Raw genomic sequence first — 16,763 nt, 5'->3', positions numbered from 1 at the left:
GGAGGATTGGGAGGTAAGAGTGGTTGCAGAGCTGCAGGAAATGAGGAAAAAAAATGAAGGCTTTTTGACAAGGGACATTTGCGGAGTACCGCATGTGCTGCTACGGGGCAAGAGGAAAAATGCAGGAGTATGGATATAAATCAGACGTCTTACTCCTATGAATGATCCAGAGCGCTGAAGATTTTTGGCTGAGCTTTGCTTAAAGGTTTTACCTTTGAATCGTGGAGGAATTTAACTTAGGACTTGATATGCTCTCCAAAAGATTTTTTCCGTTATCTTTGGAAGAAAAAAAAATCCATAGTTAGTTTATTCCCTGCTGACTGCTATTTGTTACTTAATTCATGCATGTTTATATATGTATATGTGTATATATGTATGTATACGTATATTTGTGTGTATGTATGTGTGTGTGTATATATATGTGCGTGCGTATATATATATATATATATATATATATATATATATATATATATATATATATATATATATATATATATATATATATATACACACACACACACACATATATATATATATTTTTTTTTTATTATTATTATTATATTAAAGCTTCTATATATCTTGGTTAAACATACCTGACACCTAGCAAAGGTTTCTTTTAGCGCTTAATTCATCTGCCAGAAAGACTTTTCCTAATAAACTCTTTTAGCAGCTTCCGGAGTTCAAAGCGTACCGCCACTGAAGTGCACTGCTTTCACCAGCATTGCTGCAAACAGAGCGTCGCTAGTTTACAAAAGCAAAGTCAGCTTTGCCAACTTAGCGTACCTGCATGTATGTCAAAAACAGGCTTTCTCCTGACGCTCTGGTTTGTCCTAGTTTCCTCTTTCAATTGCTGACACAAAGTCTAAATAGGGTCCTCGGGTGCTGCACAGTTGCCAAACACAGCTCATCAACAATGTTATCTGGAGGCAACCATGAACCTGGTCAGTGGTTTCCCAACTGTGGAAAGACAGATCCTTGATGAAAAGCTCTTCAAGTGACCTATGAATTTAAGACTGGTGAAAAAATGTTCACCTTTCAACTGAAAGTTACACCAAGCACCCTGTCAAGATAACAAAGTAGTGCCTTGAGGACAACTCTGATACTCTGAGATTGTCCTTGAGTGGCCCAGACATGAACCCAATATGGCATCCCTGCAGAAATATGAAAATGGCCCTCCTCCATAACTATGCACACTTGCATCCGAAATCTCCTCTGTTGTTGTCTTGTAGTATCCTGCAGCCTTGATGAACTTGGGAGCAATCCTCCACCTCAATGGGAAACTTCAAGAAGCTGAAGCTAATTACCTCCGAGCGCTGCGCCTCAAACCGGATGACACCATCACCCAGTCCAATTTGCGAAAGCTGTGGAACATCATGGAGAAACAAGGCCTCAAGACCACGAGCCCTTAAACTCCTGTGGACTGCCTTCTTGGCGAAAGGATGACATTCATGCTCAGCTTGTTGACATGAAAGAGACTCAGGGAGGATGTTTGCAAATACAGAGAGGTCTTGACGGTGCTTCGGCGCCCATGTCACGGCTCCTGCACACATCTTAACTTTTGACAAAAATGTCCCAAGTTTGGTGTGATTGTAGCTCCTTTTTTCTAACAAGAGCACTTGAAGTGGTGGGAATGAGCTTCCATCCTGAAACATTGGCAAAGAATTTCAAGGAATGAGATGAAGGTATTTTCTATCACCTTTTAATGAATCAAATAATCTGTCAGTAAGACTGTACGGTATTCAGAATGCCATCCAATACATCAATAACCAATAAAAGATTAAATTTAAAAAGGAAATATTATAAAGAAATAAGGTAGCTGGAATATTTGAGACTTGAAAAGGGAATTAATTTATTTGCTCTCGCAGCACAACAAAGGCCTCAAGAGTTTAAGAAAGTACTATATTTGTCGCCAATTACAGTTTACACACTTGGCCTGAAAATGGAAACAAGAAAGAACTTGGACCTGTGATATTTATTATGCCTTCTGAGACTTTTTCGAAGCGGTGCAAGTGTCATGTCGGTGCTTCTACGGGAATGAAGATTTTGTGGAACAAGTAGGAAGTTATCAATGGAAAAATAAATTACCTTCCTATGGAAGTTGTAAACAATTTAAGGACTGGTATGGGAGTGTGGGTGTCACCACTTCTCATACATGTCACACGCTTTTATTTAATACGTCAATGAGTGAAGGAGATATTCTAGCCAAATACAAAAGCTATCTATAGCCATGCTGACCTTTTCTACATTTAAGGATGCAAAGACTGAAGACATGTTTTTATCCCCGTTTTTTGCATTGCACTAAACTAATTTGATGTGTTTTTATAAAATGAATCCTAATATATACCCAAAGTGTGTATTTTAAAAAGAAAAAAAAAAGAAAAACCTAGTCCGGCAAAGAGTATCAGATGTTATTTTGCCTCACTACATTTTTTTTCTCCTCTTTCTGGTGTTAGTCTCAATGTGTCATGTTGTACATTTTGTGTCATTAACAAAGTTGCTGTTGTCAGCCTAAATTAAGTGAAAACGCAGTTTCTGGAGATGAAGACAATGGAAAGAATCGGTGATATTTACGAGTTGTCATCATTGAGGAAGCCACTTTTTTTTTTTTTACTGCATCCCACCAGGTGGATTAGTGCAATTCGTTTTTCAATTTCAAAACAATACTTCAGGAAATTGCGAGGAAAAACAACATGCTTATTGGACACACCAGTCAGAACAAGACATGCGAATAGACAACAATAAGAGAACAAGGTGTTTTTTTTATTCATGCCATGTTGGCCACAGAGACACAATTTATTGCACATTGAGCCAAGTAGGTACCGTGCAGTGGAATGTGGCCATTACTTTGTAAGTTATTGTGTTGTGTTACCACAGCAACGGAACCAGCTGGCACTGTGTTTTACATGTTTAATGAAGAAAGTGTTTGTGTTTTCTTATATGGATGAAGTCTCGACATTCATTTGAAATACGACTTTGATAAATAGTGCAGTTTTGAATGTGGTATCTGAACTTGCTCATGTCTTTTTGGTGATTAGTCACGCGTGTAATACCGGTACAGTGCATTTCCATTCACATTCCTTCCCAACTTCAGACACTCCACAATGTGTGTTTTCAGTGTTACGTAGTGTGTTTTTGAGCAAACTGCTAATTGCTTGAGTCAAGTGTCCCACTCTGTGGCTCAGCTCAGGAATCTCAAGCAGTGCATTGTTGCAGAAACAATTCTTCACAGAGCTAAATTATAGATTTATTTTTGAAAGCTGTTGTATATAATATTGATATTTGTAACTTTTTTCCTTTTTTTTTTTTTTTTTTAATGTTGGAACAGAACTTTTCCCTGATGTTGCTTTTCTTTCCCCTAATAAATTTATGCTATCATGCATTTGAATGGATTTGTTTGCTTTTGGGTCCAACTTACACCAGGGTTTTTTTCTTTTTGTAATGAAGTGACATTTCACACCCGCTTTTCTGTCTGCCAAAATTATTTGGGTAGTCCTGCAGGCTGTGCAACAGCTTTTACACTGCATTTAAGACTGCCTCCATTGCAAATTTGTTAAAGCTTGTCATAAAAATAATGGTAATGGATCTCCTCAGCTTTGATCTCTGTGCATCAAAGAAGACATGTAAACATTTCCATGTGTGGAGGGTAGCACATGTCCACATATGGCGTACAGTCAAGTCCAGGTACGACCTCATGGCGCTGCTTGTACTTCCTGTTGTAGAATACACAGAAGCTGCTTAAACTGTCCAGTGGCAGTCGTGTTCTGTATTAGAGAAATGTGTGTTTACTTGGAGTTTGAGATTTCCCAGAATAAATGTAAAAGCAGGTGAAGAATGAGTCCCGATGTATGAATAATGCAGATGCTTCGCCACCCAACAGAGGACTTTAAAAAAAAAAAAAAAATCATGAGGAATGAATGATGTTGAACTTATGTTTCTGTTTTCACGTTGAGAAACGGAACACCAATAGAAGGTTCACTATTACCATTACAACACTAAATGAGGATTACATTTTTGAATATACTTTCATGAAACAATTTAATTCGGAAGCACATTTTTCATGGTCTCTTACCTTACGTGGGCCTAGGAACTCTTAGTTTCACAAATGGTGGTCTAACATTTTATTGTTGCGCACTTCATACACTTAAACAAATCCTCATTAAAATGTATTTTTCCCCTCAGGGAAAAGCAATTCCATGTTTTGTCCACATAAATCATGTTTGCTTCATATTAGGTTACCAATAGGTGCTACAGTGATTTCTATTTTCTGTAGTTTAAAAACAAGAAAATGTTCACCCTCATGTGCCTCACTACTTATTCCAACAGATGTTACCAATAGAGGTCCGCTTTGAATTGAAGCAATTATGATAAATCAAGGATCATTGATAACATCCCTTCAGCAGACATTTCTCAGGTTTGACCATCTAAAGAAGTGTTGATGCACAAATGTCTTGAAAAATGACATCTGGGCACTTCTTATAAATATAGTATTTTGTCTTCAAAAAGAATTACATTAACCGTGCAAAGTCTTTAGTGAAACTATGCAGCAGTCAAAGTTCAACCAAAGGTTAGAAATCCCAAAGGGATTTTTTTTCACAGCTGCCCAGTTTCATTAGGTAGATAGTATTTGATATTGTCTGATGGACTATCAGTGCAGTGATCTGAACCAGCGTTCGATACATTTTCAAGATTGCACGACTATGTAAGTATGTATCAAATGTTATTGCTTGATAGAAGAAGCATGACGTGGAATTTCTTGCATCATGTTCTTGAAGTATTTTTCTATGTCCTGAATTTTAGTGATCTAAGATGTCAAATTGTAAATATGACTTATGCCGTAGGCCTACGAGTGGATTTTCATGAATTGAGTATAAGGACATTTTATTTTGATGATTTAAGATGGCAAATTGTAAATATGACTTGTGCTGTAGGCCTACTTGTGGATTTTCATGAGTTGAGTATTAGAAAAAGCCACTTGCACAATATCTTGTTTACCAACACTGGCTCCCACAGTGAGAATATGATCTTGCACAGGGATCTACAAAGTTGATCCAAAGAATATGATGTAGAATGATCTTGCACAGGGATCTATAAAGTTGATCCAAAGAAGGAGTCTGGCACTACCGAGATTCACAGATCTCTCGGGATGGCCACACCTGAAGATTTATAGAACGCTATTACCAGCATAACCCTTGAGGCCCTCTGAACACTTTTTTTGCAGCTGGTCCAGTGCATAACACCATGTCAGGACTGATTAGTTCCAGAGACAGGGAAGGGGATGTGAACATCCAAAAGTGTGCTGTCAAAACAACAAGTGCTTCTCCAGACAGCTGGCTTTCCATTCAGGATCTCAAATGCCATTGCATGCACATTAGGAAAAACACTAGTATGGGACCATTCCGATATGTCCGACTGGTTCGAACGCAATCCACAGAGGGTTGACGTTCATTTGAGGAAGACTTGAAGATCCTCATTGTGATGTGAAGGAATGACTCATCTGACCTGTAAGGGGTCTTTTCGGGTGATTTGACACACACTGACAGCAACAGTGCTCATGAGTAGATCCCCTCCACATTACGCCACGATAAATCAAATTTAGCTTATATAGTTGAAATGTATGTTTACCTTACAAATCTATACTTGAATAAATCATACAACGTGATTAGTTATTACTACAGTATATTTTCTCCAGTCCGTAATGAGCATAATTTACATGTGGATTCTTGCTATTAGCTTACATACAGTCAGCTTTTGGTTGACCTATTTTAATGTGATATATATCTAGGCCATTATCACTCAATTCACATGCACTAGGTTGTTTTCTAGCTTTCTGTGTTTATACTGTTATATTGTGCTGAGTGCTGCAGGAGATATTACTAGTAGAAACCCCACGGCTTGGACACAGGGTCTTGTCATTTTCATTGGCCACGTCGAAGGAATTGTTGGGTAGAACAAAAGAAAAAAAGGACATAAAAAAGTCGACACACCATTTTATACTTCACGGGGCTTCACATTAATATCTATTCCAGTTAGTGCAACAGAATTTTTGTGCTGTCACCCTTGAATTTTATTTGCAATACATGATTTTTGTAGTTCATATTGTCTTTTTTTTTTTTTTTATAGTTCATAATATCTGCTTGTCTTCAGGTTGGTATTTTTAGCCAAGTATGTCAATGTGTATCGCTTTGCTTTTCTGTTTGCCAGCACATAAATCATAATAATTTAGGTACAAAAGTAATCGCTGCCGTCTTTACTCAGAAAACAGCTTTTTTTCCCTTGTTCCCACTTGTAGTATTTTATGCCCGGAAACATAAGAACCCACTTGTTAGAAATGCTACATTTTATTGTGTTATGTATTTATTCTGTCACTTTTATGAGTTGCCCTGATGCTAGGACATAAAAGTGCAATTGCAATGAAGGACTTCATATTTTAACTGTCCAAAAGTTGAATGTGTGGTTTGATCAAGAAACCGCACACCTTACATAAGACTTCACCACAGGAGCGTTCGTGTCTTGCTCTTGATTAAGCTCATTATCTTGCTATAGAGACTTCTTGCTGCGAGTAAGACGAGTGCCGCAAATCAAGCGTTTTTTTGTATGGACTCCCCTCAAGCTATAGTGTTTTTTCTCCTCAAAGCTGAAAGACTTGCTGATTAAGTTCCTCAGAGAGCCATTAGAGCTGGCGACCTGTCCCACTCAAACACCGGCTGCATCAATCATGCAAATCCACGAGGTGGACACCCCAGTCAGGTCTGCCAGGGCCTTATTACACCCTGATGCGAGACACCAGTAAAACGTTAACCACTCCGGACACTTTCTTTGAAAAATTCCTCCAACAACAGAAATGGGACACCATTCTTGTGCATGGAGTGAGCCATAGGCCTCATATCAGGGAGGTTTGGTTAGTCAAGTGTGACACACACACACACACACTTTTTTTAGTTGTGCCCCCAAAGCATATCTCCCTGTGGTAGCTGTGACTGGACAGGCTGTTATTCTAGCTTTGACACTGGCACAGGACATTCTTTAGGACACACAAGAGGGCTCATGACAGGTCTAATAAAAGTTAGTGATGGAAGATCAGTAATTGTTTGTCAAATTTGCTGTGTTGCTTCAATACAACTCAAGTTAAAAATTTTGATTTTTTTTTTTTTTCCTGTATGACTCCCTCCCATGAATGCTGCTATAATAAAAACCTGGATTGCTTAAGTTAAACGTATTTTAGCTCACAAAATGAACAGGATATTCCAAATAGAATAGTTTGGATGTAGTCAATGGCAAATGGATAATTTGGGGTTTTACTTTTGCGGCATCACCCAACTCGGTGATTGGGTTATTTTCTGCTTCACATCGTCAACACACAAGTCTCTGTATTTTGGTGTGTTTCAGCCTTAATATTGTCCTTTGCTGTGATTCATACATGATATAATCAGACTTAATTAACCCAATGATGAAAGTTTACTTTGCTTTTTCCAAACAGAAATTAAACAAAACAACAAGCTCCAGGACAAAGAACCCCATTATGTGATTTCATTGTGCTCGGTAATGGCCAACAGTAGGTCTTGACCCACAAAGCAGCTCTTTTTATTTGGAGGAAACACAAGGCGTCATGAAGACAGGACTGATAATGGTTTCAATGGCTGCCTGACAAAATACATGCATAACAAATGCACTTGAATGAGACTGGAAATGATTGATTTTGCCAATTAGGCAAATCACTCACTCGCATAAAACAAACTCAATAGTGTGGACACTGGCTGCAAGACCTTTGGCCAGACAAGCATGTCCAGTGGTCTGTGAGTACTGACAAATTTTCCAGGCTATTAAATGCTCACCAGTTTCCTGGAATTCCCAGAAGATCATAAATAACTGTTGGGTCATCACCTTGAACTTAATACATCAACAGAAATGACCCTTCAAATGAACATCTGTGGGCCACATTGGACTGACTTGGTGATTAGCACTAAGTGCTAATGTATTGCAAGTGGGATTTGAAGCTACCTGGCCTTTACAGCAGATATGCAAAACCTGAGCTAACAGGCAAAAAAGAAACGTTTTTCTTTTTGCCACAGTAATTTGGAAATTAGGAACTGTTTTTATGGCCACGGTTGAGCCTTAAAATACAAACAATAGCAAGGAAAATATTTCCTTTTCTGTACAGCGAAAAACCCGTGCAAAGGGGTTTATTGAACATTTATCGGAGTAAAAATGCAACTAAATCAATGTTTGGCATGCCAATGTGGAGTATTGTTTTTGACTGGCAAACTCTGGCACCTCAGTTACTGGGAAATCAAAACTCTGTGGCATTTTGGAAAAAAAATGCAGAACGGATGTCATGCACTGCCTGCAAAACAACATAAAACATAAAAATACTAACAAAGAATGTTTGTCCTGCTAAAACGTCAAACTAGCATTTACCTAGTTGATGCAGCTTTCCCCAGCCTGCCTATGTGTGACATTTCGGCCATATGCCGCTTTGTAGATTCCAAAACAGTCGCTTCAGTCTTGATATTTCCATCATTCAGCGTTATGGGTGATATTTGTTATAGAGGCAGTTGTGACACCAAGCTCGGGACAGCAGTACAAATGTTATTTGAGCAGGAGTGATGTTGTATGCTACCATCTTCTACTGTTCTTTGCCGGTTACGAGCCAACATACATTGCTGTTATAATCCCTAAAGTTTAAGACTTGAACCAATTTGTTTAGGTTGACAAAATATTGAATTGGTGCTGATATATGCTCTTTATCCCACATGATTATACCTCGTCTCCAAAGAATTTCCTAGCCGACTTTCGGTAGGTCTTGCTTGGCCTTCATACATAACTTTATGGCCCCATGTTAAATTATTTTGAGGTGGTGTTTATGCGAGGCATGTGAGCGTAGCATTTGTTTAGGAAGTCCTGGGGCATCTTAACATATTCAAAACCAGTCTTAGCTCAAGTGGAGACTGTAAATATAAAAAAGTTTTAAATGACATTTGGGGTCTGAGATAAAAATAGGACACTAACCTCTTGAGAATATTTAGGAATAAACAAGTACTGTTGTGGTCTGAAAGTTTTGTGCTTACATAATACGTACATATGTTCCAGATGGTTCTATTTCCAGCTGATGTGCTCCAAAAGAAAGCTCGCTAGACTTTGTCATCCCTCAGAGTGCTGCTTACTCAGCACCTGTCTGCCCTATGTTAACTGACATCATCAAAATATCACACGCTTCCATCTGCGTCCGATCACGAGCATCCACTCTATGAATAGCTTCTTTCACAGCATGTGCACTTTTTGATAAACAATCCCAAAAGGTCCGCACGAGTGGAACGAACTGACAACATATGAAAAAAATAAGGTCTGCTTTAATAATCAGGTTCAACAGATGTCCATGGCTTTGCACCAAGCAAGGGAAATAAATGCATCTTATCTGAGCCCAAAAAGCTCCCAGTGGGCAGGATGCTTCATTTGTTATGAGCATTAAACCAGTGGAATGGATCTTCTTTGCTAAAGCTCATTTTTATCATACCAAAAATATAGTTGAGGATGTGGGTGATGGTCTAGATCCATCAGTGTTGGATGTATCAGTATTTCAGTCTAGCCTGTGATTGGTGTGGCGTATATCAGTGAGAAAGCACTACAACAGACTGTTGGGATGAATGTGGCTCCGGCTCATAATTCTTGAGCTAATGGACATAGTAATGTAAACACGTCACTGCCACTGATGCTTCAAATGTAAAACGGATGAGTTGGAGAACGCTTGCACCAAGTTTTCTCCGTTACATAAATACAACGTAATGACAAGCCTGGCTGTGGTGTGCTAATATTATTTCACAGGACATTAAGCCTCCGTGTGTGGCGCATGTATGAAAATACGTGACATTTCTCTAATATGCTGAGGCTCGAGCTTTCATACTTGTTCTAGATTCATACGACATGAATGGCCCACTTTAGATTTAGATACTAACCATGGAAGCGGGGAAAAAAAGTGAATGTAGTGTTTTTGGTTTTTTTTTTTATTGCAACCAAGCTTGAAGAATGGACAAAGTTGAAGAATCATTTACTGTGCGTGAATAATGTTACACATTAGTTGATTTAAATAAAAAAAAAGGTATTATTGTATTCAGGAAATCTAGCTATTCTTTTCTATACCATTTATCCTGTTAATGGACACAGGGATCCAAAACCCATGAAGTATAGTGCAGCCCACTGTCAGTTCCCATTAAATTTACTGAATGTAAAACGATCACAAAAATTTGATAGAGGCACTAAATCTGAATTTTTTTGAGCTTCTGTGTTAATCCTGACATGATGGCACTGAGCTGCTTTGTCTCACCCCCTCCTCTTCAGGCCCGCCTGTTTGGTTGATCTAGTGCATAATGTTAGGCGATGTGTTTTTTTTCCTGTCCAGTTTAGTTTTTCGGTTTGAACACTACTCCACCTATTTAAATAGATATTTAGAATATATTTATACTCATAATAAAGACCACTTTGGGTCAAAACCCCCATGTGTATTCTTTGTTACATCCTTTATGCCATTACATAAAAGTGATGATACAATATGTCACTAAAGAGTTAAAAAGAATGATAAATTATGTTATGTGGTTTTCAATGGTGTTATGGTTTCCCACTACTCCTTGTTAAAATGTTTTGAAAGGCACACTTTTATAACATTCATCACAGAATCCAAAACAAGCACCCAAAGCTTTTAGTGTACTGTTTTTACTTTTCCATGCGTGCTCCCATGTGGGCATCGCTCATTTGAAACGCATTTGTGCGTCTCGCCTGTCGGTGTTTGATACTACGCAGAAGACTGTATGACAAACTCAGAGCCAATGTGAATAATTTTACTTCTCAAAATGTCTACCTCATAAGACTATTTTGTTTATTTAAAAAATGGCCACATCTGGTGTTTCAGACAAGCATTACAATCTTGGGATCATTTGCGAATATGTGGTCAACTCAGGGATTAGGAAATCTTTTTTGCTGTTGCAGGAAAATTAGAGGAAATTAATAAAGCTGCTTCATTTTTCTTTTTTTTTTTCAAATTGCTTTTCCTTTTCTCAACTGGTCAGCGTACTTTGTGTTGTGTATATAGAAACCAGGCGTCACCTACCATTTGGTAAAGTATTTACCGCTCATTTCACTACGGAATCTTGTCCAGACCTTTAAAGAAATGTTCTGTTGGTCCAGCGAGAATCATTTCATCGCTCAGTATCCATTATTACATTTAGCCAAGAGCGGACAAGGAAATTATCACGCATTTTAATCTTCTCAGGAAGGCTTTGGCATGTTTTCTTGCAGTCTGTTATTGATACTGCAAACATGTTGAGAGGTGACAAATATTCCAAATGGTAAAACCCAGAACAAACTCGATACAAATTAAGCTATCAACAGGCTTTATTAAACCAAAAGAGCACCTAAGGTTGAGATACAAATTCTAAATTAAATAAAACAAGCCTCCGCTTTTGCCATCATATCAACCTCACCAATCTGCTGTCCATGTGACTTAGCAAGACCCCAAAAATGAATGAATAAAAAGTGAATGAATTTTTATACAACTCCTTTTTGTGCTTTGAATTTGAATTCGATGCAAATCAAGTTGTAACAGTTGGAATTCTACAAATTCCCTTTCTGTTTCTTGAATAACACCTGTGAAAAGTACACTGCCTTCTCACTTGGCTTAAATAAAACCACTTTTCACACTTGTCATTCCGTTGCCAATTCAAGACCAACCCCACACTTCTAAACACACATTCAGTCAACCATTTCACATAGTCTTCTCTTGTTTCAGAGCAAAACCTGGCAGGATTTCTGTGAGAGGGTCCTCATTATTGGAGGAGAGAGCAGTTTGGGAATGGTTCTTCAAACCCAAGTTTAGAAACCAGTGAACCGCTTTGCTCGCAGAGATACAATCGACCTTGGAGTGTCCCTGTGGGGGGGAACACTAAAGCTGAATAATGCAGCTGAGTGTGGGAAGAAAAGTGTAATAACTTTCACCTGAATGCCTCCACTCCACCAAACACCATAGATTTGTCATTCACAGGCATCGTACCCCCCATGTATTCAGAGGAGAAGCCCCGTAGGGATCTTGCACTAATAAGGAAGCAGGCACTCATTACAAACCTCGGCATGTGGAGTCTTTCTCTTAACTAGGACCAGCCACCATCTCTTTCAAAGAGTGAAAGGGATTCCCACTTAATGATGCAATTATGCTAATAACAGACTGCAAAGACGCTTGTCTGCCCTCTTCTTCTCCTACTGAAGAAAATGGAACTATGTACATTTCAGATCCATCATTATAGATTAGCCTGCATACAGAGGCAGTGCAAAGCAGCTTTTTTTTTTTACTGTACAGTGGTGCGGTAATGGTAACGTTATCCAAGAGAAGATTGTAGCTAGGCTTTGTACACCCAAAAGATGCTGTGACATTTCTGTTGCACCCAATCTATATTAATAATCATATTGACTTGATGCTTCACATTAACCTTTTTCAGCTTTAAGTACTATTTGCCTTGTCTGACTTGTTGGCTTGAGCTCATTTTCTTGTCATTCACAGATAGACTGCAGTAACAGCTCTCTTTGTTTCAGAGTAGACCAAATGTCTGCAACTTGACAGCTAATCCAATCAACAGTGTTTTTCTCCATATGAAGCCTATAATCATGTTAATAATTGTCATAACAGTGCCCACAATGTGAAAACAAATAGGTCGACCATATTTACTCTTGGAAATGTGTCTATAAGGAAATAGACAGGAACATATTTTCCCCTAAGACCAATGATTAATCAATGTTCACCCTATTTAACACACTCGTAAACTGAATTTGTGGCCAATTTTACACAAATTAGGACCATCAGAGCTCTGACAGAAGATCTGACTCATTGCGGAATAAATATGGCTTCAAGTGCAGGCTTTGATCCTTGCAAATGACATAACAAGGACACAAGAAAGAAACATTATGCATGTGCAGAATAAAGGCCTTGTTTTATAGCTCACTAGATGCAAAACAAATTAGGAACAAATGTAGCGGTATAGTCATATTTTGTGAATCTGCGACTGCATAGGTCTAAACACAAAACACATTACAGCTACCCTATACAAACTCAACACAATTGACATATTGCATAATTCTCTTCAAGTTTATGAGAGCATAATTTCTAAAAGACAAGCAAACAAAAAAAGGCAACCTAGTATTCACAAATTCACATTCCACAGATGGTATCACATGCTGTGGAATAATAATAAAATGATATGATGAAACCCAACGTATCCCCATGGACATGTTTACTCCAAATCAATATCCATCTGACCTCCCTTCACTATTAAAAGCATAATCCTAATATATGAAAAGATCCAGAATGATCTATTTGCTGCACTCTACATAATAAAATGTTTCTGTTAAGCATCTTTCAGAGTATGAAAAACAACAACAAATGGCCTATTGCTCATTCCGTGAGTTTTAAATGCTTATAATGTTTTTTGGTTTCAATGTTTGTTTTATTGAATGACACCAGACGTAATTAGTGTTCTGCATAAGCAAAGTCCCATTTCAATCATGTTACAATTCATGTATTCCGGCAAAGACTGCTATTGCCCACAGTTTGGGCCTGTATGGTCACCAAAAGGTTAGTTCTAGTTTCAGGGGCCCTGTGTCTCTTCAGAAAAAGCTAAAAGCCTACTTCAGCAGGGGGCCATGGCAATTTTGACAATATGCTTTCTGGCAGTGTAGCACAGATTTTCAAATGTGTGAAAAGGTTGAATCTGCCCAGAGGGGGCCTGACTTGTCCCAGAAATGTCTAGAACAGCCATTTTTAGCTGGTTGCCGTTTTCTGATTCAAGCCAAAAAGGGAGGTACCTTTTTTAATAAGATAACACAATCTTTTTTTGTCACAATTAGATTGTATTTCCATGTTAAGATGCAGGATACCGTATTTGCAGTCTAACTGAAAAATGTCAATTAATTTCAGGAGAGAATGCCCATCCATCCATTATCCATACTGCTTTTCCCCACGGGCAAACTGGAGCCTATCCCAGCAGACATCAGGCAGCAGACACCCTAAACTGCTTGCCAGCCAATCATTGGGCACACATTAAAATTAAAAATGCAAAAAGAAACTAACCCTTTATTCACTCAACAATAAAATTTAGTCTATTTTTTGTTGTGATAAATTACAAAAAAGCAAAGACATTTTTCCCATCCATGCAAGTTTAGGACTGAGAAATAGGAGTTGAGCGCACTAGTTTCCACAAGTCGTTGAGGTAGAATGGTCGTGGAAATACTACACCAGTTAAAAAGTGATATGAACGTTTTTGTGAAGAATTGTGATTGAGTAGTTCTGGGTTCATTTGCTCTGCCGAGCTCATGACAACAGGTGATTCCATAGATAAGCAGAAAGTAGTTCCTTATCAGTACGTGGTCATTGTAAACATCAGCCATCTGATCTCCTGTCTTGGTCACACGCTGACATTTCAGTCGGAATATCAACGTGTCATACTGGGCCAATAATCCTTCTAATTGAATAAAGATGAAGACAAACCGCTGCGATGAAAAAGGGCAGATGGGATGTCTGCTGTTTGATTTAATGACCTTGTTGATTTATGGGTGGGGATAACACCCCGATTTAGGACTGTGTGGGTGGTGTGTCAGAGGACAGTTTGCAAAAGTGGCCTTTCTGTTGGCTAATTTCCTGCTGTGCCTCAGTATGATAAATTTCCATAAGCAAGAGTCTGAGCCATGGAAGGAAAGTGAAGCATAGGAAAAAGAAAGGAAATTGGCTTGTGGCTATTTGGAGTGCTCAACATAGCTCATATTCTTAAATTGTAGCCTCTGCTCTAATAGACGCGTGGGTCAATTAGTGGTTAAAGGCATCATCCAATTGAATAAAATATTCAAGAGAGACCTCCGATTTTCCCCCAATGTAACACAAAGAAACAAATAAAATAAATATATCCCTGCCATCTATATAGTGACACTTGACGTAAGAAGGCACAATAAACCAGTGCCCACCTGTTGCCGTTCATACAACTGCAGCTCATTTCTTCTTCATTTGTCAATATTTTAAAAATAACTCCAAAAAAAATATCGTCCCTGTCATTAATTCCACTCAAAGTGTGTAATATCTGACTGAGATGGGTTTGAGTCCTTGGGACGATTACACACATGCACCTGCCTTCCTTCTTTTGGATCTAACATAGTTGGGCGACTCAGAATGAACAGGTTGGAGAGTTTATGCGTTCCCTGATGCGGTATGGTGAAAAATTAAACACAGTGCTTAACATTCTAAGAAAGTTAAAAACATGTGCCTACTGATCCAACAGATCCTAAACAGACCCCCCCCCCCTCCCCCAAAAAAAGATGCAGCTGGTACAGCACTCACTAAAAACACTTCCTAGCCAAAGAAGTGAACAGAATTTGGGATAAAACCGATGACAGTCAACTTTTATACTTACAAACAAAAAAATAAAATAAAGTTTGGTCACGTTTTTTTTTTTTTAAATCTTTGAATTTTCGTCTGGAAGACTTTAGGGTCAGATTTGGCTCTAAGTGGAATATTTCCTTCTCCCAGCAGTCTTGATTGTAGCATGAAACACACACACACAAAGAGAGCCTTCTCCCTCATTTGTATGCTGTCTCCGCACTGTAGGTAGATGATAAATGAGCTGATCACTATTTGGGGGAAGATTTCAGGGGTAGTCATTGGGGATGCTTTGTCACATCTAGAAATTCAACAGGGAATTCACTTTTATTGGCTGGTCGATATAAACCCCCGCTTTAGTCTGACTGCTAAAAATTCCCAACAATGCTATCATACCTTTGCTTAAGCAGTACCAGTAGAATGAAATGAGGCGTTATCCCCTTTTGCACCAGTGACAGTTTCCGTTCTTTCTCCAACATGCTGGCGTGTATCACTTTTTCTGTTCTTGTTTTAAAAGCGGTTAAGGTCAAGTTCTTCCACAGCAAAGTCATCCAAGAAGGTCTCTATGGACCTCACTTGGTACTCCGTGGTACAATCAGGACAGATAAGGTCCCAAAATTTTGGAAGCATACTCTTCTATGAATGTTCTTGGCAAGGTGATGCGTTGTGATTCAGGGTCTAGCCCAGCCATGATTGATTAATTAAGATGTGTTGCCCTGCAACTTTAAATCGGCGCAACGAAACACAGGTATCGGCCGAAGAATTAAAAAATTGCAAATATCTGCTCTCTACTTTAAGATACTGTAAAATAATACATGCACGTTATCTGAAAATGAAAGACCTCCGATGCAGAATGAGGTTGTCACAGTGATCTAAAAGAAAAATCTAATCAGAGGTGTCGCCTTCAAAGCAAGTCGTAGTAAGAACTGCATATCAAGCTTTACAGGGTTTGTCATGATAACTGAAGCAAAACACAGATGTTCCGAAATATATTATATAAGGGCCAAGTCGAAGCAGCTGAGTACACATGCACGCACACACACACACACACATTGTCAGGCTGCACTTGCGACTGGACTGTGAAATGTCAATGAAATTCAGCAACCTCCAGTGGCGAAAAGGGGCGACAGTCAAAATAAACCAATAGTCAGTCGAAGTGGGGAAGGAGGTGGGTGTTTATTGCCACACCCCCCTTGGAGAATTCAATGGATTTCCTCAAGCTTCATTGAGCACATATAATATGCATTATATCTGCATAGTAAGTTAAAAGCAACTTGGTGTACCGCATCAATATTGAATGGTTGCATTGGACCAAAACCTCATCATGTGCTTTTATGGTACTCTGGCTTCCTCCCACATTCTA

General features: G+C 38.7%; 1 protein-coding gene across 2 annotated transcripts in view; it reads left to right on the top strand.

Annotated features, from left to right (window-relative positions):
* The window catches only part of tmtc2b (transmembrane O-mannosyltransferase targeting cadherins 2b), a 63,635-nt gene extending 60,246 nt beyond the window's left edge, over positions 1-3,389 (top strand). For both annotated transcript variants that reach the window (XM_088379391.1, XM_088379390.1), the window contains one exon: positions 1,230-3,389. In XM_088379391.1, coding sequence (XP_088235517.1) covers positions 1,230-1,409 — 180 coding nt within the window. In that variant the 3' untranslated portion in view covers positions 1,410-3,389. The remainder of the gene's footprint in view (positions 1-1,229) is intronic.
* Positions 3,390-16,763: the final 13,374 nt, after the last annotated feature.

This window comes from Syngnathus floridae, chromosome 6 (genome assembly GCF_059516105.1).
Source record: "Syngnathus floridae isolate MCC-2025c chromosome 6, RoL_Sflo_1.0, whole genome shotgun sequence".
NCBI classification, from domain to species: Eukaryota; Metazoa; Chordata; class Actinopteri; order Syngnathiformes; family Syngnathidae; genus Syngnathus; species Syngnathus floridae.
The sequence above is the reverse complement of the archived record's forward strand: the minus strand, read 5'-3'. Positions and strand labels throughout refer to the sequence as shown.